The 24,976-nt window shown below is 50.3% G+C and overlaps 1 protein-coding gene across 7 annotated transcripts in view; it reads right to left on the bottom strand.

Annotated features, from left to right (window-relative positions):
- The window catches only part of NRF1 (nuclear respiratory factor 1), a 705,079-nt gene that overhangs the window by 267,075 nt on the left and 413,028 nt on the right, over window positions 1-24,976 (bottom strand). For all 7 annotated transcript variants that reach the window (XM_069629591.1, XM_069629590.1, XM_069629596.1 and 4 more), the window contains one exon: window positions 11,672-11,829. In XM_069629591.1, coding sequence (XP_069485692.1) covers window positions 11,672-11,829 — 158 coding nt within the window. The remainder of the gene's footprint in view (window positions 1-11,671; window positions 11,830-24,976) is intronic.

Here is a 24,976-nt window from a genome sequence, read left to right as displayed (position 1 = left end):
TAAGTAATGCATGTCTTCTGATGTTTGTTAATCTGCTTAGAATCACATGCTGTGCCTAGACTAGCGAGCAGTACCCGGAGTTGGAGGTGGGTTGTGAGAAGGAACAGTAGAGAAAAGATGTCTTAGTACTGCTTGTCCCACCTGGGAATCAGATCTAGAATGGGCATCTAGACAATAGTGTTTTGTAAAGGTGTGTACAGAACTCCAGGTTGCCGCTTTGCAAATGGACTCAAGGGGAACATTTGCAATTAATGCTATGGATGCCCCGGTACCTTGAGTAGAATGTGCTCTGGATTGAAGGGCAGTTCTCTCTTAGCAAGATAGAAACAGAGTGATGCACTGGACAATCCATCTAGATATAGTGGATTTGAAAACTGCATCTCCTTCTCATCCTGCCGCAACTGAGACAAAGAACCGATTAGTCTTTCTTAGTGGTAGAGTTCTTTCCATATAAAACATGAACGCCCTGCGCACATCAAGTGTGTGCAGGCTCATCTCTCCCAAGTTTGATGGGTTTTGAAAGAACAGTGGTAGTTCTACTGACTGGTTGACATGGAACTTTGAAATTAATTTAGGTGCAAATCTAGGGTGTGTGCGTAGAACCACCTTATCTTTGTGAACTGTTACAATGGGGTCTAAGATTGAGAGCGCCTGTAGTTCACTCACTCTCCTAATGGAGGTGATAGCTATCAAGAAAGCCGTCTTAAGTGTGAGATCCTTAAGGCTCGATTTATGCATGGGCTCGAAGGGGGAGCCCATTAGCCTGGTTAACACGACGTTCAGGTCCTATCCGGGAGCTGGGTTAGATACAGGAGGGTGAATTGTTTTCACTCCTTCCATGAAGGCTTTAACAACTGGAACCTTCCACCATGACACCTTATGTTGTGAGGTAGTGTAGGCGGAGAGTGCAGCTAGGTGAACTTTAATTGAATTAAAGACTAAACCTGAGTCCAGCAGGTGAGCCAGGTATAAAACAATGTGTGGGAGAGCAGTCAGCGGGGTTGATGCTCCTTGAGTTACACCAGATGACGAATCGTTTCGATTTACTAGAGTAGCAATAACGAGTGTTCGGTTTCCTTGCCTCACTGAGAATGTCCATGCATCTCTGAGGGAGCTGTAAATGTCCAAATTCTATGACCTCAGGAGCCAGGCTGCCAAGTTCAGGGTCTGCGGGCCTGGGTGCAGCGTCAGGCCCCTGTCGTGCAACAACATGTTGTACAGGCATGTAGTTTCACCGGAGGAGATGGCGACATCTCCATCAGATGTGCGAACCAGGGTTGGCAGGCCCACATGGGGGCCACCAGAATCATTGTAACTGGTCCCTGGTGCATCTTGTGCACTATCTTGTCGAGAAGTGGAGTCGGGGGGGCGGGGTAGAGGGGGGTCGGAGCGTAGACAAATTTCTCTGACCATGTTATCCAGAGTCCGTTTCCCTTGGAGCTGTTCTGGGGTACCTGGAGGCGTAATCTTGGCATTGGGTGTTCTCCAGAGTTGCGAGCAAGTAGATCTCTGGGAAGCCCCATTCTGCGAAACCATTGGAGGCAATGACTTTGTGTAATTGCCATTCGTACTCTGTGGGTAGAGGGAAGTCTCTGCTGAGTCCGTCTGCCAGCAGATTGAGTTCCCCGTGTACATGTTGTGATAACAGGAACATGTGTTTGAGAGCCAGATGTTCTGTGACAGCTTGGACAGACCTGGAGAGCGAGTGCCCCCATGCTTGTTCAGGTAATACATGACCGTGGTGCTGTCCGTGAGGATCAGCACTGTCTTTCCTTGTAGATGTGTCTGGAAGGCCTTAGGTGCTTTGAAGACCACCAACAATTCCAGAAGGTTTATATGGTTGGACGCCACACTTGAAGTTCAAACTCTGTGCGCAGTCTGATGGGACAGGTGAGCTCCCCATCCTGTGAGGGATGAGTCTGTGGTTAGAGTGGCTTCCACTGAGAGGGTGGTGAAGGAGTTCCCCTTCACGAGGTTCTCCCTCGACCACCACCGCAGTGAGAGAATCAGGGCTTGCGAGACAACCACTAGATCATCCCATTGTCCGCTGGCCTGACAACACTGGCTGTTGAGCCACTCTTGCATTGGGTGCATGAGCAGGTGCACATGAGGAACCAAGTAAATACATGACGCCATCATTCCCACCAATCGCATGGCTTTGCGTACCGTCACCTCTCGACCGGCTACATATTGAGGGATCTGAAACGGCAGGTTTTGGACCCTCTCGTTGGAGGGGAAGGCAAGGCCGTCCTTTGTTCAAATTAGAGCCCCTAGGAATTGCTTGACCTGGCTGGGATCTAGACTGGACTTCTTCTCGTTGATGGAGAAGCCCAGGTGGAACAAGAGGTCTATAGTCTTTCGGGTATTCGAAAAGCATATTTCGAAAGAATCCCCTGTCATGAGCCAGTCGTCGAGGTAAGGATAAACCGGAATGGACAACCTGTGCAGATGAGCCTCTGCCACTACCTTTGTGAATACCCTTGGTGCTGAGGCTATGCCGAAGGGTAGCACTTTGAACTGATAGCATCTGCCTTCCATCATGAACCTGAGGTTATTTCCTGTGCGCTGGCAACATTGAAATATGAAAGTATGCACCTTTCATGTCCAGTGTTGCCATGTAATCCTCCTGTGTGAGCAGGGGGGATTACTTCCTGCAGAGTCGCCATACGAAATTTGAGGTTTTACAAATTTGTTCGCTGGGCGCAGATCTAATACAGGGCGCATGGTTAGATCCTTTTTGGGTACAAGGAAGTACACTGAATAAATACCCTCCTATACCTGTGACAGAGGCACGACCTCTATGGCTCCTTTTCCCAGCAGTGATTCTACTTCCTGCAGAAGGATGAGGTGGTGTTCTGGTGTGAGAGGTTTTCCCTTTGGAGGTCTGAATGTCAGGGACCGGCTGAACTCTATACAGTAGCCATGGGCTATTGATGACAGTACCCAACGGTCTATGGTAATTCCCTCCCATACGGCTGTTAACCGGCTCCCGACTGGGGAGTCATGGGAGGGAACCCCGGATCTTCGGGTCATTTAGTGGCGGCGGCCGGGCATCCTCTAGGAGTGGGGCCCCGACCCCTTCCTTTGCCACGACATTGGCCTCTCTGGGCATGCTGCGTGTTGTAATTACTGGTTCCTTGAGGGGCGGACCAGTTGCTGCCTGAGGCATACTGCTGCTGAGGCTGGCGTTGGCCACGAAAAAGGTGTCTATTGCCAGGTTTGCACCTGTTGGAGGGCTTAGTGATCTGGTCCAAGGTCTTTAAGGTCTCATGTTCCTTCTTTGCTGTTTCCAGGGCGTCATCCACCGCCTTTCCAAACAAGTTGGAGTCCTTCAGGGGTTTATTAATGAGGGACGCCCGAGTCTCTGGCTTGAAACCTGAGTTTCTAAGCCATGCATGTCTTTTGAGGAGTACGCCTTGGACTAAGGAACGACCAGCCGTTTCTGCAGCATCTAGGGTGTTCTTAATGATGCTTTGGTTCACTAGGGTGCCTTCGGTAACCGTGCCCAAAAGACGGGTGCAAAGTGGTTCGGGAACTTCCTGTAGGCCTTTGCATAACAGGGCCCACTGGGCATCAGCGTAACTGGCCAACAAGGGTGTATTGTTGGCAATACGCGTAGCGAAAGCCGGCAAGGCCGTAACCCTCTTCCCAAGTGCATAGAGCCTCTTCCCTTCCTCATCAGGGGGTGCTTCCCCAGTGGATAGAGGAACCCCTGCCATCTTCCTCGTGGTGGTCACCACCAGAGAGTCTGGGACAGAGTGACCTCTAATATATAGAGGATCAGAGGGGGAGTGGCTGAAGAGTTTCTCAATCTGTGGGTTAACACCCCTGACCAAGGCTGGCGAGGCACCTTTTGATGGAGGCGAGGAGAGGAATGGCCCGGCTAGTCTGTCTTTTCTTTAATGATTTTTTTCCACAAAATCGATCTCGGGGGTAGTCTCCCCCGTATCGATCTCAAATTTTGCTGCAGCCTTGCATAGCATGGCATTAAAAGTGGGTTGATCGTCCACAGGCTAAGGCTCCCTAACAGGACTAGTCTGTGGGGAGGCCAAATCCACAGTATTAGGGTCAGGTGACAAAGGAGACTGCCATGGCTGTGGTTCACATGCATCGGTGTCTACCCCTCAACCCTCAACATGATCTTGCAAGTTCTCAGGGTCCATTAATTGGTCTTCTTCCTGGGTGTCCACATAAGGGTCATCTTCAGTGAGGTCAAATTTCCTCATCCTGGGGGTCGAAAAGTCTTGGTAACTTGGCTTGAGGGCCCTGAGGATCTTCATCCCTTGGCCTTAAAGGTGTGGTCAGGTCAGAACAGGACACAAACCTATCTATCCTGTCCATACAGGTCTCAAATCTCTCCCTGGTCCAATGGGAGGACCCAGAAGGGTCTAGGGGTGGAAAAACGTGTTCTTCCTCCTCTAAACGTCGAGATACCTCCAACAAAGTGGAGGAAATCCCCCTGTCGCCCTCCAAGAACCTTTCTCGTGGGCCTAACAGTGGAAGAGTGTTTCTGAGTCTCTCCTTCAACCTAGGGGAGGGTTCCGACGCTCCTGTCGCACCTTTGCTAGGTTTCGGCGTCTCCTTGACCTTCTCAGTAGGCTTTGGCGATTCCTTCAACCACCGTTTCCGAGTGTCATTGGACACCTGCAACACAATGGGACGGTCGGCGGCAGCAACGGGCAAACTTCAATTCAGTGGCACTTCAGCATTTCAGCTCCTCGTGTCCGACAGCAAATAGCAACACTGTGGTTCTTGGATACCACTATCCTTGCTTCTGGGGTTCAGCACTCTGTTGAGGTGGCTCAGGTATGGTCAGTCCTGCATCAGGGTAGTCCGGAGGGTCTTCCTAGCGTTCGGGTCCGACTTACAAGCAATCCACTCGATTTTGTGTTCCTCTCCCTGGCACTTCAGTTCCAGCATCACCAGCAGTGGAAGTACAGCCAGCTTCAAGAGGATTTCCAAATGATTGGTCCCACCAACTCAAGGGGAGAAGTAGTCCTTGCAGGGCTTCTCTAGTCGAAACAAATTCAGAGCTTCAGCACAGCAGCAGAACCTCCCCGGGCAAACCAACATCCAGGAGTTGCAGCAGGCGTCTCTTCCAAGTTTTTCTTTGGATTCCTTCGTCCAGTGGTCGACTCTGCCTTCCAAGCCAAAAAGCCTCACCTTTTAAACAGGTTTCTCCCATTCATTCCAGCCTAGCTGTCAATCACACAGCACCGTGGCTGTCATTGCCAGATAGCCAGCCGGCCAATGACCTTTGGGTGCATTCCTGTAACCAAGGGGATTAAGCACCGGGAGTTTCGGCACCACACTCACTTCCTGTCCCTGCAAGACATACTGGTACCAGAGGTGGGCTTCACTCGTGAATCCTGCCAAGGACAAAATGAACAAAGTGGCCAAACCTGGTTTGGCGTGCAGAGTAAATCTCAAGGAGGACATTCCCAACAAGAAATAGAGAAAAAGACAACCGGGCCATTTTGACAAAATGAGCACTCATGGGTGCCTTACTGTGGCTGCGAAAGCAAAGCAGCCCGCAGTAAAAACACACAATGGTAGTAAAAAGTAAACCACTGCCACCAGCCATTAATTGTAGGAAGGGTAACAAACATGTTACATGAGAAACTACACAAAGGGGATACTAAATTACCCCTCCAGCACCGCATGGAAAGATAGTTTGTGCTGGGTCTAGAAAGTTACAAAATTGAAGTAAAGTCAATTTCACTTTACTGCTCTTGGAAACAGTAGTTTCACCAAAAGAAGGTATTTAAACCTTTGGGAAATCTAAGAGACTTCCCTGTGCCACTGCACTGAAGGTGCTCTGTGACAACAATGTAAAGATGATGCCTATGGAGTTTGTCAGACTCCAAAGTCAAAAGAAACACAGGAATTAAATCGCATTAAAATTACATGAGATAAAAAGTCCTAAATTCCAGCAAAAGAGCTGGGGGTCTCCAAGGTAGAAGGGAATTAACACATTTCTGAAAACGTTCCCCAACAGTGACCATCTCCTTGCTGCTCGTCATTCCTGGGAAGTTTGTGGTGCTGTTTTCTGTTTCCAGAGGCTTCATTTTGGACACCATATATATTGTCTAAATATACTGTGTGTGCTCTTAAACCTTTTTGTGAAATACGGTATGCCTTGCCTGTAACTAGTATTTTCCTATGACCGTATGAACAGACTCCACACTAAACAGAAAATGTCTCAGAAAACAAAGGCTGCAAACCTCTAAATAAGATATCCTCACATGAGCAGACGTTGGAAGTTAATCAGAAACAGGGCCGCCCTCCATTCCGCACAGACACGCACACCAATATGCGCACTCTCTCCTCTACACCAAACAGAACGCAGCTATATCCCTCGAGAAATTCGACCTAGCTGCCCACATATCCATACGCCCCCATGAACACCTCAACAGTCTTTAGAACGCAGCTATACCACACGAAAACAAAACAAAAATCAACCTAGCTGAATGCAATATCATACACAAGCTCCACCACTGCAGGTACCAAAGTCATTTCGGTCTTGCTGCACACATTCTGCTCATCTCACATAACCACCGCACCACGCCTAGCATTACAATGCAACTCCATCCCGCCTAAACCGCACTGGCTGCACGAATACGGAGTGCACCCAAGCACTATTTACTACCCTACTCTCTCCACTGACCTGGACTACAGTCCCAGAGGGTGTTCAACTCGCAGCGCTTTGATCTCTAACCAATGGTACAAAGGCGCTATACAAATGCCCAATAACATCTCTCAGCCCTCTGTGCCCACAGCATTGCTGCCAGGAGGGCATCTGCTTTGTCCCCCTTCTCGTAAAACATATGATTGAGAAACTGTAACTCCCCGATAGTGTTCCCTTACCATCACTGCCATCAATTCCACCATTTTCTGCCTCAAGAGCTTAATGTCCATCTCCCCATACTATTCCTTACCATGCATCTCTCTTTTCAAGCCCACAATTTCCTCCCGAAGCCGGCCCTCAACTAATCGATGCTCAATTTTTCTTCTCGCCCCCTCGCTGATCAAGAGGCCCCTCAAGGTAGCTTCGCCCGCCTCCCAGAGCGTATTAATGTCCACTTCCCTATTGTAATTTAACTGGAAGTACTCCTCCATTGACGAGCTAAATTGGGTGGCAAAATGGGAATCCGTCCATAGGGAATCATTACACCTACTCTTCGAATTCCCTTTACTCATACCTGCAATATCTACCACCATGCCCACCATATCGTGATCTGACCAACCCACTGGGTGGATTTCACACTCGCACACTCTAGATGCATGTGCCTGATCCACTAGGATATAGTCTATACGTGTGTAAGTGTTGAGTGACTTGGAGTAGAAGGTGTACCCTCTCTGGTCGGGCTGCATTCCAAACATCCACCAACTCCCTGCATTTAAGGGCTCTACCAAATGCCTCACCGCTTGCGTTCCTGCCAGGTCAATGACCCTCACCTTTAGAGAAGCTATCCCGGTGTACTTCCGCTTGAGAGTTAAAGTCCCCTCCAATTACCAGCATCCCTCCCTGTGCTCCCAATATCTTCCTCAGCATCCACGTATAAAAGGCCTTCTGGCCCAGATTCAGCACATATATGGTGGCAAGCATTCAAGCCCCTAACAGACCATGGACCGTTAGGCGTCTACCCTCCATAAGTTGAGCGACCTCGCGTGTTGCATTTGCAGCCACCTGTGTAAGCCCATGCCCACTCCCCCTTCTTTGTGGCGTTCCTTCAGTCGCCTCTCCTGCAAGAACAGGATGTCCATGCCGGCAAGTTGAGACCTTTGACGTAAAGCGTCCCCATCTTCAGTCTGGATTCCCCTGGCATCATATTCATCTCACCCCCTGTTCATAACCATTTAGCACTTCCGCCCTTCATTGCTGATGCTCTTAGTCACCCCGTGTATCCAGACACACTAACCATATGCTACCTTATCCGCCCACCCTCCCCTTTCACAACCAACAACCACCACCAAAAAAACATTTGAAAACTAGTGAACAGCTCCCCCATAGAGACACCCTGCACGTAGCAGAGGGCCACCTCGGGGCTGGTCAAACCCGCTGGGGTCCTCAAGCAGGTCGCTGCAGCTAGCAGGGCAATTCTGCTGTACTTGTGGCCATCCATCGAGTGTCACTGCTATGTCCATCATAGACCTTTAGTGGAAGAGTGGCCACTCTGCTTCCGAAACTTCTTTGCCACGTCTTCGTCTCGAGTGTCTTTCCGGGGGGCTTGGGTCTGTGCGCTCTCCATTGGTGTGCCAGCCATACCCACTCCGCGTCCGGCCTCTCTTCTAACTGATGCCGGACCTGCTCAGCTCCTCTCCCACTCGTTGCCCTGTATTCCTCGTTTCCCATCTCAAAGAGAAGGGCGAATGGGTAGGTCCATCTATACCAGACACCTTTCCCAGTCAACCACAGGGTCAACGGTCGACAGTCTTTTGCTTGCCAGCGTCAGGCCAGACAAATCTTGGAAGAACTGCACTTTCAAGCCCATATATTCGAACTCCCGTGTCTGTTTCGCCCTGGCCAGAACCGCTGATTTCCCCCTGTTGAGAAATTTCACAACAATGGAAAGTGGCCCCTTGCCAAATGCCTGGACGCCTCTAAGCACTCTTTCGAACTGCACCATCTTTTCCTAGTATGCCTGAAAGGCGAGTTTCACACCATATCCTGCACCTTTGCCTCCACTTGCGAGGGGGTCTCCCCCCCTTCTCAGCCAGGCCCAGTATCTGGATTTTGTTCCTCCGCTCCCTATTTGCCAGATCGTCGATCTTCAGCACCACTTTGTCTTCTCTCAGCTCCAAATCCATCATTCTGGCATCCATCTTCAGATCCATCAGATCAGCGCTTAGATGATTATTTTCCAGCCCCTACAATCTTCCTTCAGTCTTTTCCACCTTTCCGCGCAGTTCAGAAATGGAGGTCTACAGGTTTCCCTGTAATGCCTCAATACCCACCATAATCACGACAATGTTCTCCTTTATTGTAGCCGCCCCTTACACCCAAAAGGGGGAGAGAGAGAGATTAGCTCAGACGACATGTCCCCCACATCCACACTTAACTCAGAGCTTCTAAACTGCTGCAGCGTGCAACTGCCCCTTTGTCTCTTTCCTGTGGAATGCTAAACCTCATGTTCTTCCTCTCCACCCTGAGCTCCCGTTGCGGACGCTCAGACCCGTGTATACAGACATTACCGTCGGGGGCTGTGTTCAATCCTTGGGGGTCTCCCAGTGTCCGTGCCCACAGGGTCTCACTGGGCAGTGTTTGCCCCACAACATGCCATCAGGATCCCTATCTGTTCCCTCGTTTGGCCAAACTGCACTCCTCTCGCCAGTGTCCCCCACTGCCAAGTCCAGTGTGAACCGTCTAGGGCCAGGCCTCCGGGCTCTCCCTCCCTCTCACCAGAACCTTGCTCCACTTGCTCCCACACTTTCCAGCACTTGTCTCCAGGTTCTCTTGCCGTTCTGACCCCACAAATGTTCTCACCAAGCAAGGATCCGCCGCTCTCAGCACGTACTGTGCCACTGCCGTGTGGCTCCTGCACATTTGTCTTCCCCTGCCCACTTATGTCTGGGAGAATGTAGGCGGTGGTGCCCACACTACAAGCCAGGGGTAGGGAGTGAATAGCTTAAGTCACTGCCCTCTGCCTTCCTTCCCACACTGATGGCCACTCCTCCCTGCTGTGCTAGTGCACCTGGGTGACGCTCCGCTGCTCATCCCCTCTGAAGCCTTCAACGCTAGTCTCCGTACCGCTATAGCTGCCGCCTGAGTCTTCCCTCCAGGGCAGGGCGCATAGCACTTCCTAGTACTGCCTGCGTGGCCTCCTACAGCACCAAACACTGCCAGTCGCTGCCTGGTCCTCCTGGCACTGCTACGGCCCGGGGCTCCCTTGTCAGCCACTAGCTGTCTTCCCATTCTCCCAACACAACTCGATTCGCTGTGCCCACCGCCCACCTGGCCACCTGCCCCGCTGGTGCCTTTTCACACTGGCACTGTGGCCACTACCGCTCTGATTCGCCTACAGCCCTCTCCATTCCACGGTGGGGGCTTCCTTCACTGGCCCAGCCGTATGCACGTGCCTTCCCCCCCATCATTACTCCACTCTACAGTCAAGGAGTGAGGCAAGCTGCCACAGCACCTCTGCTCACACTTCAGAGGAAGAATGTCGGTTCTGCTCTCTGGGAGCCCTTGCTGCCCACCTATGCTCGCTCTCCTGTTATACAGCTTTTCACCTGGTTTCAGCAGCAAAGTCAGCTCAATCTAATCTCATTGATGCCAGCAGGGCCGAAGCCAAGGTTTAAGCGGCCATTACTGTCTGCGCCCCCTGGTGGTCACCGTGCCTTTGGTTTTTAATGTCAATATCAAAGAGGGAGATGTAGTAAATTGGTCACAGGAACATGTTTAATTAGAAATCATACAAATTTATGAAAGAAATGTACCTCAATGTGTGCACTGTGTGCCATATAAAAAAGCACAACCTAATGAATGTAAAACAGCAGTGGCCACGGTTGGAAGCACACATTAGCAGAGTAAGCTAATTTGTTCAAAGCTCACAAAACAGACAAGTAATTATAATAACTGTATACAAAGTGCTCTGAAAAAGTTGGTCCAATTGTTTGATTGCACAAAAAGTTAATGTGTCTGATTGCATAATAAGACTTAATTTATTAAGACTATACATTAAGGAATTCAGAAAGTGCAGGCTGAAAAGAAGTTTATTATCTCCATGCAGAGGTGTACCAGCACAACTGGCTTATGATTACCGCTCCTACGTGCATTGCAGCTGGCAGAGTGGTAGTAGTGCTGCACTGGTTAATATCCCAGGGCATTTTACTCCCTATAGAGTATCAAAAACAGGCAATGTCCCCCCAACCCCCCACGACAATAGCCAACAGCTTCACTTGCCCTACATAATTATTACAAAAGCTGCAGAATACCTTTCACACTATTGATGTCTGGGAGGAGATGTGGTGCCAAAGTATACTGAGTGCAGATGCAAGAGCAATCTTTGGTGGAAGAGGAAAAAGGCTTGACGGTTGTCAACATTACATCTTGCATCGAGCTGTTCAGAGTAATGAGTGAGGTTTTGTGTATAAGTGGCAGATGCAGGAGGAGGGAGACTACTCCGCCCCCCCCCACCCCTGATACCCACGCCCTTTCTCCAACAAGGCAGCCAACTAAGCACTAGTTGGCGGCAGCTGCTACTGGAACTGAAAAAAGAACCTACAATACTATATTTACTCACACAAAAGCAGCATTTCAAATTGTGAATGTGCCCCTCTCAATTTAAAGGTCAGGGAAGGTATAAAAATGCTACAAACTAAATGGCTGAAGTGCCCCTATCAGGCACACATGGGATTTATTTTAAAGGCAACAGTGCGCTAGAAAGTATTTTCGACCATTATTGTACTCCAATCAGTGAAGTGCACTTCAAACTTATAAATATGCGAGGCATGTAATGCATGGGGTCCAGTGTGCATAGGATTGTCTGTGGAACATTCACATGCATCTCTGAAAGTAGAAAAAAAAAAGAACTGTTCAAGCAGGTATCTGCCCAACATCCATGCTGTACACTAACTGTATGTAGTTGCCAGTTTACATTTTCCTAAGAGCCCTTTTCCACACACACACACACACCATTTAGTGATTTCAGAATTCTCTTGTACATACCTGTTTAAAGCCATGGTAACAGTCGTCCCTTGCTGCATCTCCTGGGATGCAGCTACTGCTGCCTCTGCCAATGATGCAACTGCTTGCGTTGCCTCAGATGACTGTGTTGTTTGGATCGTCATCTCACCCCCTTGTAAAGTCGCCCAGCTCTGCTCAACCTAAACGCAAACATATTTGCTTAGATCAAATGGTCAATACTTGTGAACATACAAAAATTCAACAGTATCTAATATTGCAAGCAAAATACGTGCATTACTGAATTTTCTCCTCTTGCAAGTCATAAGTCACTTGCACACCATTAGAATCTTCAAGGTATTCATAACTGCTAGGCTATTCCGATGGGTCCACTGACAATGCCAGTATAAGGCACAAAGTATTTTTTAGGAACACTTATTCTCTTTTGTATACGTTTATACAAAAACTAGCTTGCATAACTGTTAGGGTAGTTTTCCTAAAGTCCTACTGGCAGTAAGACCTTAGTAGGCTATCCCAGTGGTTTGTAGATCTGCAACTCTTAGTATCAGTCTGTACTAGCTCAGGACCTTGGTATTGTAGCAGAGCAGCCAGGCTTATCTTAAGAGGAAGATGTGAGACGTAGGTAAGTACTCTAAATCTTAGTTAGGCAGATCAAAGAAGAACTGTCACATATTTATATGAAAGATGAACAAGTTACTTACCCACAGTATCGTTCTTTCGACTGGATGTTCCTCCCACGTATTCCTTATCCTTGATATTTCCAATATCCAGCTTGCTGCTTCGGAATTTTCTTTTCATTAGAGGGCACTGTGCGCCAATGACTGGTCGAGTCATGTCGCTCGGCGACCTCCGTTGTGGCGTCGGCGTCATCACGGGTATAAGTAGCTCATGCAGCGCCCGTTGCTCAGTTCCGTTTTGAAGAGCGAAGCATTGTCTTGAGTGTACAGTTACTAACCTTGAGAGCGCAGACACTAACCACAAGGGAACTTTGACCGTGGGTAGAATGGAAGGGGCGTTTAGGAATACATGGGAGGAACATCCAGTCAAAAGAACGTTACCATGGGTAAGTAACTTGTTCTTCGAATGGATAGTGCCTACTCACGTATTCCTTATCTTTGATACACTCCCAAAGCAGTATACGCAATTTGGAGGTGGGAGTAAAACTGAAGTCATCCAGTATGCACTGAGTGCAGGACTGCTTTTCCAAACAGTGATTCTTGAGTAGAAGAGGAATTCAGATTGTAGTATTTTGTAAAGGTGTGTGCAGAGGACCACGTGGCCCCAGCACAAATATCTTATCGGAACTCCCCTCTGTAAAGCAGACGAAGTTGCGATACCCCTGGCCGAGTGAGCCCTTAAATGTTCTGGGGGATCTTTACCAGCTAGTTTGTAACATTCTGAAATTGTTAAAATAATCCATCTAGAGATGGTTTGTTTGGTTATGGGTAGACCCAACTTATGACCTGTGTAGCCCATAAACAACTGATCATCCTGTCTAAGCTTTGCTAATCTGGTAATATAGAAGCTCAATGCACGCCTCGGGTCGAGTCTGTGAAGCCTTTGTTCCTTTTTCCCCCGGTGTGGTGGAAGATAAAAGGATGGCGAGGTCATTTTTTGAGTGATATGGAATTCAGAAGAACAAGTTACTCTCTTACCTGGTAACATTCTTTTCGATGGGAGGGTCCGACGACTTATTCCATATCTATGACAGGTAATATCCACAGCTGTGCTGCTTCGGAAAATTTTCACCGTCTGCGTCCTGCGTCGATGACGTTGATGTGCCGTCCCCGAGGACCTCCTCCGATGGCCGTCGTCCCCCAATGTGATACGTAGGACGCACGACGCCCGTAGCCTCAGTTGTAGTTTTTTCCCCCAGAACGTGTGACACCAGTTTTCTGCCAGTCCGACACACAAGGCCTTGGCTAGGCTGCAATCGCATAAGAAATTCTGCAGCGGGGAAGGTAGGGAGGGAGCGATATGGAATACGTCGTCAGACCATCCCATCGAAAGAACGTTACCAGGTAAGAGAGTAACTTGTTCTTCGAGGGGATTGGGTCCTCCGACGTATTCCATATCTATGACAGACTCCCAAAGCAGTACCAAGCAAGGAGATGGGAAAAGAATTTAGAACACAAATTTAGCATGCCCAATCAAATTGGGGAATAAAGGACTGCCTTGCCAAAAGCCAGATCCTGCCCTCGGATGGAATCGAGGGAGTAGTGACGTACAAAAGTATGTACAGAAGCCCAGGTGGCTGCATCACAGATGTGACTAATATGAACACCCCTCTGCAGGGCAGTAGACGCAGCCACTCCCCTGGTAGAATGGGCCCGCAAGCCAGCCGGAGGGTCCTTACCCGCCAAGCGGTAACACTCGGAGATAGCTAAAATAATCCAACGAGACAGTTTGTTTCATCACAGCTTGTCCCAAACGCTTTCCAGCGTAACCAATGAAAAGTTGATTGTCCACTCTGACCCGGGACATGCACGAAATATAAAAGCTCAACGCTCTCCTAGGATCAAGCCTATGGAGCCTCTCCTCTTCCTTACCAGGATGTGGAAGAGGATAGAACGCCGGAAGAACAACCTTCTGGCACAAATGAAATTCCGAAACCACCTTCGGAAGAAAGGAAGGACGAACTCTAAGGACAACCCTGTCCTTATGAAACACAGTGAAGGGTGGCTTAACTGAAAGTGCCTGTAACTTACACTCTGCGAGCGGAAGTAACCGCAACCAAAAACAAAGTTTTCAGAGTTAACAGTCTCAAAGGGCAAGAATGCAAAGGCTCAAACGGAGCACCCATAAGAAACTTAAGAACAAGGTTCAAATCCCAATCGGGCACCAGAAAAGGTGACGGAGGGAACACATTAGTGAGCCCTTTCAAAAACTGAGAAATTTAAGGAATCTTAAAATAGGAACATTCTTCAGACGAGCGCTTAAATATCGACAGCGCTGCCAGGTAACCTTTAATGGTCCCCACTTGCAAGCCCCTGTGGGCCAAGGAAAGCAAAAAAGGCAGAACCATGGGAATGTCACACTCAAAAGGATCCACATTCTTAACTCTGCACCAGTCGCAGAACTTTCTCCAACGGCACCGGTACAGAGACTTAGTTGCCGGCCGCCTGGCCGAGAGCAACACCTCCATCACGTCTTCAGGGAGGTCCCAATCCTTATACCTAAACCTTTCAGAAGCCAAGCGTGAAGGTGAGGGATCTGACCTCTGGATGGAGAACCTGACCCCCCCCTCCCGTGAGAGCAGATCGTCTCGGTAGGGAAGACGACGAGGAGGGCAGATGGACAAGTCGAGACGGTCCGGGTACCACGTCCTCCGGGCCCATGCCGGAGCAATGAGGATCATCCGGGAAACGATCCTCCGTAACCTCCGCAGCACCTGCGGGATGACAGGGACTGGAGGAAACGCGTACAGCAGTGAGAAGGACCACTCCACCATGAACGCGTCTCCAAAGGCTCCTTTTGGAGGAAATTCCCGTGAGCAGAACCTCTCGCACTTCCGGTTGACACTGGAGGCGAAGAGATCCACTTGAGGGGTCCCCCAAAGGGCGAAGATCTCCAGGAGAATCTCCTGAGCCAGCTCCCACTCGTGAGAGATCGTGCTCTGCCTGCTCAGAGCGTCTGACGTCTCGTTGTCTCCGGCCAGATGAACAGCCGAGATCGAAACTTCCTGCTGGATGGCCCAGAACTCGAGCTGCATCGCCTCCCTGCACAGAGGAAGTGACCCTGCCCCCTGACCCCCTTTTTGTTGAGGTAGTGCATGGCCACCGTGTTGTCCGTTAGAATCAGGACACTCTTTCCTCGCACAGTCGGCAGAAAAGCCTTCAGGGCAAGTCTGACGGCCCTCAGCTCCAACAGATTGATATGGAGTCTGGACTCCGATGGAGACCAACGACCGCTGATTGTCAACTCATTGGCATGAGCTCCCCACCCCGTGAGGGATGCGTCCGTCACGATCGTCACCTCTGGCCAGGGCAGCCAAAATGGGGCCCCCTTCATCAGATTGCCTTCGACGGCCCATCACAGAAGGTCCTGGGCGACCGAGGGCGGCACCTGAACAGGGTCCGACAGCCTGCCGGAGGATTGAGACCACTGGAGCTTGAGTGCCCACTGCAAAGATCTCATCCGCAGACGAGCCTCTGGCACCAGAAGAATGCAGGATGCCATGAGGCCGAGCAGTATCAAGAACTCGGATGCTGGGAGATTCTGGGCAATTTGAAACTTGTGCACCATCTACTGAATGTGAAGAGCCCTCACCTGGGGAGGAAAACACTGCCCCAGGGATGTGTTGAGCACTGCTCCGATGTAATGGAGCCGCTGTGTTGGCGTCAAATGGGACGACTTTAAATTGAGGGAGAAGCCCAGCTTGTGAAGGGAGTGGCAGGCGACGGACAGATGATCCAGGACTTGCTCGGTAGAGCTCCCCCTGATCAACCAATCGTCGAGGTAGGGGTAGACGTGAATCCCCCCTTTCCTGAGATGCGCTGCCACCACCACCATGAGCTTGGTGAAAACCCTCGGGGCGGAGGTCAATCCGAACGGCAGGACCCGAAACTGAGAGTGCGAGTCGCCAACCGTGAACCTCAGGTACTTCTTGTGCTTGGGATGGATCGGCACATGGAAGTAAGCGTCCTTGAGGTCCAGAGACATCAACCAGTCCTGAAGTTGAAGGACCTGGAGGACTTGAGTGTTACCATCTTGAACTTGTCCTTCATGAGGAGTTTGATCAAACCGCGCAAGTCCATGATGGGTCTCAATCCCCAGTCTTTCTTTGAAATCAAAAAATAAGGGGAATACCATCCCTTGTTCCTCTCCGCTACAGGCACCAGTTCTATGGCGTCTTTCTCCAGCAGGGCTTGAATTTCCTGCGCAAGGAACGGATCCGGACTCTTCAAAGAGAGGTTCCCAGGTGGATTGTCGTGAGGCCTCTGCCGAAAGGGAAGACAATAGCCATGGGTTATGATCTCCGGAACCCACACATCTGAAGTAATGGCACGCCACTCTACAAGATGCTGCGCCAGCCTTCCCCCAACCGGCGAACCATGGGACATGGCCTCATGACTGAGTGGTAGCGGCTGCGGCGTTACCTGAGGGGAAGAGGCAACTGCCCAAGCGGCCTTGGCACCACGGGTACCCTGTCGTCCACCTCTGGTACCCCTGCGTTGGCCTCTTTGACTGCCAGCTCCTCTCGCTTTACTGAAGGACGAGTAATGGCGAAAGGAACCACCCCTCCATTGCTGTCCCCTAGGACGAAAAGGCGGAGGTTGGCGAACTGCAGCGCCCAATGACTTCGCTGCAGCTTTTGAGGTCTGCAACCTCTCAAGGCTCTCGTCAGCCTTGCTGCCAAAAAGGTGTTCACCGTCAAAGGGCATGTTGAGGAGCCGGGACTGCACATCAGGAGCAAACCCCGACTTCCGCAACCACGCAAACCTGCGTATCACGGTGCTCGCCGCCATGGACCTGCTGACGCATTCAGCCAAGTCCAAACCCGACTGAACGGACTCACACATGGCATCCTTACCATCCTGGATCATAGCAAGGAAACCATCCCGTTCGTCCCCTTCGGGAATATGTTCAGCCGCTAACGCAACACAGTTCCACAGAGTGTGTGCGAAACGAGACAAGGCACAAATGGAGTTGGCCGTCTGAAGCGCCATACCACCCGAAGAAAACACTTTCTTCGCCCAGCCATCAAAACGTTTGTCGTCCCTATCAGGAGGGATGGTAGGGTACGACGCCTGCTTTGCCGGGGCCGTGGCCGCCTGCACCACCAAACGCTCCGGAGTCGGTTGCCTGGTCAAGTAGCAGGGGTCGCTACTGGCTGGACGGTATTTTCGCGACAAGGACCTGCCCACCGCCGGGAGACTCTCCGGAGCAGTCCAAGCCGCCGCCACCCTTCTCTGTAAAGCCATATGGAACGGCAGTACCGGGTCAGTTGGGGGACCAACATCAAGGATGTCCGTGAGATCATCCTGCACAAACTCCCCTGGGGGAGCAGACCATCCCAAGTACTCGGAAACCCTAGCCATAAGGCGTCGGTACCAGGAATCGGCATGAGAGCCAGGCTCAGGCCTACAAAACTCCACCTCCGGAGAGGTGTCCAGTCCACTGGCATCATGCAGTGACTGCCTCAAATCGTCAAACTGACTATGGCCAGAGACAATTTCATCTGGAACCTGACTAGGAACCAGGCCATCAGAATCCTCATCCACCTCCGAAATATATTCCAGGTGGCGAAAAGAAGGCACCCGAGAGTGCTTGCTCTTAACCAGAGCCTTCCTAGGGGGTTCCCCCGTGCCACGGGGTACCTCCGACACCCCGGCCTCGAAAGGCGTCAAGTGAATCGGCGCTGGCGTCGAGAGAACAGGCATCGGCGCCGAGAGGATAGACGTAGAGTAAATCGGCGTCGACGTCAGATGCAGCACCGCCAGCATCGACGGCGTCGACACAGTCCTCGAAGCCGGAGCTCTGAGCGTGTCCTTCGACGACCTGAGCGTCGACGGCTTCGACGACTTCGCCGGAGCCTCGAGAAAGCCTGTCGACGCCCTTGACGTCGATGTCTTCTTCGAAGACATCACAGGTGCACACGGTCTTGAACGAGTCGAGGACCGGGACCTGGAACGGGTACGTCGAGAACGAGTCCCCTTGTCCGAACGGGACCTCTCCCGTGACTCGTGCCGACCACTCTTGCGAGCGGTGTCTCTCGACCTCTCACGACCGACCCCACTCGGGGGCGCGGACGGCTTAGTACCCTGTGACTCAAGAATCGCCAGCATTTTCTTCCCGAAGGAAGCCCATTCCTCTGGCGTCCCACGGCTGGTGGGGTAAGCGACGTGCCGGGCAGAGTCCTCCGAAGAGGACCTAGAAGACTACCGCCGTCGGCGCTTCCGAGAATGCCTCGAAGAGGCCGAGGAGTGGCGCGACCGACTCCTAGAAGGAGACCCACGAGACTTCCGACGATGACGCGGAGAGTCTCCTCTCGAATTATCCGTCGAAAGCCCCACAGATTTCGACTTCCGGGGCTTGGACACCCGACCTATCGACAACTTCTTCTTACGTTCAGGTAAGGCTTTGGACGTGAGCGACTGGCAGTCGATACAGTCATCCTTGTCGTGGGCCTCCCCGAGGCACCAGAGGCAGGCGTCGTGCAAGTCCGTCACCGACATCTTGGACCCACACTCCCCGCACTTCTTGAAGCCCGGACGCGGGGTCGAAGACGAAGTAGAAGACATCTTCACACGAAGGATTTTCTCACAAAAACGAACAGGTTCGAAGAACCGAGAAGAACAGAACTCCAAAGAGTCGAGGCGCTAACCGAGATTCACGAAGCAACACGTTCGCAGAAAAAACAGAACTGAGGATACGGGCGTCGTGCGTCCTACTTATCACATCGGATGACGTCAGACGTCGGAGGAGGTCCTCGACGACGGCGCATCGACGCAGGAAAAAGTTTCCGAAGCAGCACAGCTGTGGTGATTACATGTCATAGATATGGAATACGTCGGAGGACCCAATCCCCTCGAATGGGAGGTTACGAGCCTTCCCTTCGGGCTCTCTTCAGCACCATGGGCCTTTACCAAGCTGTTAAGACTAGTGATGGCCCGTCTCAGAGAACAGGGCGTCTGTCTAATAGTCTACTTGGACGACATTATACTTATGGCTCAGTCTCAGGAGCTATTGCAAGAACAGGCCAGGCTAACTATAGACCTGCTGCACAGTCTAGGCTTTCTCATCAATTGGGAGAAGTCAGTTCTTTGTCCTTCCAAGAACTTAGAGTTTCTGGGATTCGTGGTGGACACTCAAGATGCACAACTTCGTCTCCCAGATGCCAAAATTCATTCTACCATGCGGGAGATTTGCAGGCTCTTACAGAGGGATCTGATCTCGCTCTACGGGAACTAGCAAGGGTGATAGGACTTCTATACTCATCTATCCAAGTGATATTTCCCGGACCCCTTCATTACCGAGAACTACAAAGACTGAAGGAACAACACTTGAGACGCAGTCTCTTACTCTCAATGCTCTGTCCCCTCAGGCAAGGTTAGAACTTAATTGGTGGCTCAGGCACATGGAGGCCTGGAACGGCCGAGCCATCTTCGGTTCCACCCCAGATATCATCATCAAATCAGACGCCAGTCGTTCTGGTTGGGGAGCGAGATGTGGCTCAGTAGCCACAGGGGGGACCTGGTCTCCACAGGAATTGGAAATGCACATAAACTGTCTAGAGCTTCTTGCGGGCTCTTTTGCAGTTCGCTCTTTTGCCAGGAACAAAGTGAGCAGCTGTATCTTACTGAAGATGGACAACATATCCGCAGTGAGATGCATCAATCATCTGGGTGGTACCAGATCACGCCCCCTAGCAGAACTAGCCAAGGATTTTTGGCATTTCTGCCTGGATCATAGAATTTCCGTCACGGCGGAATATCTTCTGGGTCTACGGAACGTGATAGCGGACTGGCATTCTCACCATTATGCCAATTCCAGCGACTGGACACTCCGAGAAGTTTTTCTCCTCCTGCAACAGATCTGGGGTCCAATGTCCAAAGATCTCTTTGCCTCTCGTCTCAACACGCAGCTTCCAGTGTTCTACAGCTGGAGACCCGACCCAGCAGCCTCGGCGACAGATGCGTTCCTACAACCATGGACGCAAGGGGTCCACTACGCTTTTCCCCCCCTTTTCAATGATAGCGAGGACCCTGGCGAAGGCCCGTCAGGACCAAACAGAGCTAGTCCTCATAGCCCCAGTCTTGACTTCTCAGACTTGGTATCCAGTTTTTCTGGAACTTTCTATGGATTCGCCAATCCTTCTAACCCACTTTCCAGATCTTCTATTGAATCAGTGGAACCAACCTCACCTCCTGCTCCTCTCTGGGTCGCTGATTCTAGCGGCTTGGAGGATTTCAGGGCGAGATGGAGAACTCTGGGCATGTCCCTCAAGTCAGTCCATCTCACTGAGGAGCGCTGGGCCCCCGCAACCCTCAAGAGATATTCCAATTCCTGGAATGCTTGGGGGATCTGGTATCAGGACTGGTATTTTAACCCAGTTTCGGCACCTTTAGAGGAAATTCTCAATTTCTTAGCCTCTTTAGTGGAAAGAGGGCTGGCGTACAGAACAGTGAACTCGTATTGCTCTGAAATTTCCGCAGGTCATGAACTCATACAAGGGGCACCAGCCGGAGAGCATCACCTCGTTTGCAGATTGCTTAAAGGTGTCCGGCTTACAGTCCCGCCTCCGGCCCGTTATAAGCTGTGGGACGTCAACAAAGTGCTCAATCTTTTTCTTTCTTGGCCGTCTAATGAGAAGCTATCACGTACGGCTCTATCGGGCAAGCTTACTACCTTGCTTTGTCTGGTTTCTTGTAGGAGAGTTTCGGACGTTAGAGCTCTAGACCTAGCGGGCAGGTCTTTTTCCCCAGACGGTGCTGTTTCTCACATAAGTAGAAGAACCAAGTGCGACTCAAAGGTGATTTCTTACCCGGCTTTCAAGGAGCAACCCAAACTTTGTTTGGTACAATGTCTGAAACCCTACGAAAAAGTGACAGCTTCACTCAGAACCTCACCTAATGGTGAGCTTCTAACAGCCGTTCGCAAAGCCCACAGCAGTATCCGCCCATACTTTAGCACGCTGGGTGCGCTGGATCCTAGTGCAAGCAGGGATAGATACTCTTCAATTCAGCGCGCATTCTGTTAGAGGAGCCATGGCTTCCAAAGCCTTCCATGTTGGTGTTCGCTTAGAGGACATCATGAGGATGGCAGATTGGGCAGGAGAGTCAATATTCAAAGAATTCTACCTGAAACTGGTAGAACAACCTGCTTCGATTGTGGTAAGTAAGCTTTGAACTAGCATAATGTGAGCCTCTCGTCTTGACATAGAATAAAGGTTTTTCCATAAGAACTTACTAGAAAGTCTTAATTCTATTAAAGACACCGAGGCGAGCATTATCCCACCCAGCGAAGGAAAAGGGTCGCGCATCGCTCTAGAGTATTTATTAAGCATTGCAACAGACTATTGTTTAATGAGATTTCATGCATAGTCATATTCAAATGTAATCTTTTTCTTCCCACCTCGCAAGGGAACTAGGGTTACCATTCGCATGAAGTAATCATAGTTATGTATTTGTTTTTCTGACAGCATCTACAGACAAGTCCGGCTAATCAACTGTTCGACACCTCATCTTCTGGTTGACCGCAGTTGTGTTTCTACTGGTTATGAACGGACAGCCAAGTTCGCAGCCTCGAAAGAGGAAGTTACTTCTTGTTCAAAACCGTTTATGGGTATACATGCACGCCCATTGGAGGACTAGGGAATCATGGCCATGGATACTAGATGACCTTTGGGAGCATCATGGGAAATGCTGTTTTTTCAACCTTTAAGGAACTATTATGGACTTGGGTTTCATTTTGTAGTGTTTTAATGTCATGTTTATTATATGTTTGTCACACCTTCATTATGAGTATGTTAATATGTGAGGTGCACAAAATATCTTGCCGCTGAGCTTTTCCTTATATGTAATAATAAAGGAAGAGAAGCATAATGCTCGCCTCCGTGTCTTTAATAGAATTAAGACTTTCTACTAAGTTATTATGGAAAATCTTTATTCTGCCTAACATCCCTACACCAGGTGCAGAACTTACTCCAACGGCAGCGGTATAAGGATTTTGTTGATGGCCTTCTGGCACAAAGAAAAATCTCCATTACGTCATCCGGCAGGTCCCAATCTTCTTATCTCAGCCTCTCAGAAACCATGCGTGAAGGCTGAGAGTCCTGATATCCGGATTGAGAACCCGACCCTCCTCTCGCAAGAGAAGCTCCTCTTTTTGGGGAAGATGAATTTGAGGGCAGATGGACATGTACAGAAGTTCTGAGTACCATGTCCTCCTGGCCCAGTCTGGGGCAATTAGGGCCATGGTTTTCCTGAACCTCCTGATTACATTAGGAATGACAGGGACTGGAGGAAATGCGTAAAGAAGTGGAAATTCCCAGTCCACCACGAACGCGTCCCCCAACGCTCCTCTCAAGGGAAATTCCCTTGAGCAGTACCGTTCGCACTTCCTGTTAGCACAGGTCGCGAATAGATCCACTTGAGGAGTTCCCCAAAGGGGGAAGATCTCTTGAAGTTCTTCCTGAGCCAGTGGTCACTCGTGGGAGACTGCTCTGCCTTCTCAGAGCATCCACCGTCGAGTTCTTCTCTCCGGCTAGAAGCACTGCCAACAGAGATTCCTTCTTGTATTGCCCAGAACCAGAGCTGCATTACCTCTCTGCACAATGGTAGTGACGCTACACCTCCTCTTGTTGAGGTAGTGCATGGCCACTGTGTTGTCCGTCATTATCAGGACATTCCTGCCCTGTATCAGTGGGCAGAAAAGCCTTCAGAGCTAGTCTGATCGCTCTCAGCTCTAAAAGGTCGATTTGTAGTTTGGACTCCTATGGAGACCAACGACTACTGATGGTTAAATAGTTGGTATGGGCTCCCCAAACAATGAGTGAGGCGTCCGTCACTACTGTTATCTCGTGCCATGGTTGCCGAAACTGTTCTCCTTTCAAGATGTTCTCCGGACAGGACCACGACTGAAAATCCAGTGCAACTCTGTTTGGGATTTGTAGAGGATCTGACATCCTTCCTGAGAATTGTGAACACTAGGTCTTGAGAGCCCACTGGAGAGATCTCATTCTCAGGCGAGCCTCTGGCACCAGAAAAATGCAGGTTGCCATGAGGCCGAGCAACCTTAGAAAGTAGAAGGCCGAATGATGCTGGGCATTCTGGAATATGTCACCATCTGCAGAATGTCTTGAGCCCTCCCTCTGGTGGCGAGGCTTTTCCCAGGGATGCATCCAGGACTGCTCTGATGAACTGGAGCCTTTGTGATGGCATCATGTGTGACTTCTTGAAGTTGAGGGAGAACCCCAGCCTATTGAAGAAGTGGCAAGTATATCAGAGATGATCTAGGGCTTGTTCTGGGGAACTGGACCTGATCAGCCTATCGTCCAGGTAGGGGTAAGATGTGAATCCTGAGACTCGCTGCCACAAACACCATTAGCTTGGTGAAGACCCTCGGGCGGAGGTTAGCCCAAATGGCACAACCCAAAACTGATAGCGATTTGCCAACGGCGAACCTCAGGTACGGTCTATGCTTGTGATGAATCGGCACATGAAAGTAAGCATCCGGAAGGTCCAATGAAACCATCCAATCCTGCAGCTGGAGGGCCTGAAGGATCTGAGAAAGATTCACCATCTTGAACGTGTCCTTCTTGAGGTACTTGTTCAAGTCTCAAGTCCAAGATGGGTCTCAATCCTCTGTCCTTGGAATGAGAAAATAAGGGGAGTACCAACCCTTGTTCCTCTCCGCTACAGGTACTGGTTCTATAGCACCTTTCTCAAGCAGGATTCAAATCTCCTGCATAAGGAGCGGTTCCGGAAACATCAAAGAGTTGTTCCCCGGTGGATGACTGAGGTTTTTGCAGGAAAGGTAGGCAGTAACCTAGGGCAACTGTTTCCAGTGCCCAAGCATCTGAAGTAATAGCCTGCCATTCTGCCAGATGCTGTGACAATCTGCCTCCTACTGTAGTGTTGTGATGGAAGACCTCAGAGGTTTTGAAGCGGCTGACGCAGTGGCTGAAGGTAAAGCAGCCCCTGTTGTTGCGGTCTTAGTACCTCTACCCCATCCACCACGGGCGAATCGTCTTTAGCCTCTTTGGGCTGGCTGTCCTCTGCCTTTTATGAATGCGGAATAATAGCGAAAGGACCTACCCCTCCAGGGCGCACCTTTGGGGCGGTTTGGAGTTTGGTGTATTGCAGCTCCAAGGGATTTGGCCGCCGCCTTGGAAGCTTGTAGCTTCTCCAAACATTCATCAGCTTTGTTCCCAAATAGATGTGTGTCATCAGAGGGCATGTTAAGAAGTCTGGATTGAACGCCTGGGGCAAATCCTGACTTGCGCAACCACGCAAATCTGTGGATTACTATACTAGCCGCCATGGCTCTGCTGATGCTGTAAACGTCGAGACCGGTCTGGAGGGATTCGCACATAGCGTCCTTTCCATCCTTGACAATGTTCAAGAAACTGTCCCATTCCTCCCCTTCGAGGAGATGGTCATCCACCATTGAAATACAGTCCCAAATGGTGTGGGTAAACATCGCCAGCGTGCATGTACCATTAGCAGATTTTAACGCCATACTACCGGCCGAGAAAACTTTCTTGGCCATGGCCTTGTATTTTTTGTCATCCCTATCTTGTGGGATTGTAGGATAGGCATTTTGTTTGCCAGAAGCGGTAGCCGCTTGAACTACGAGGCTTTCAGGTCTTGAATGCTTCGACAG

This window comes from Ambystoma mexicanum, chromosome 12, assembly GCF_040938575.1.
Source record: "Ambystoma mexicanum isolate Mex_15411 chromosome 12, UKY_AmexF1_1, whole genome shotgun sequence".
NCBI classification, from domain to species: domain Eukaryota; kingdom Metazoa; phylum Chordata; class Amphibia; order Caudata; family Ambystomatidae; genus Ambystoma; species Ambystoma mexicanum.
This window is presented reverse-complemented; position numbering and strand designations above follow the sequence as displayed.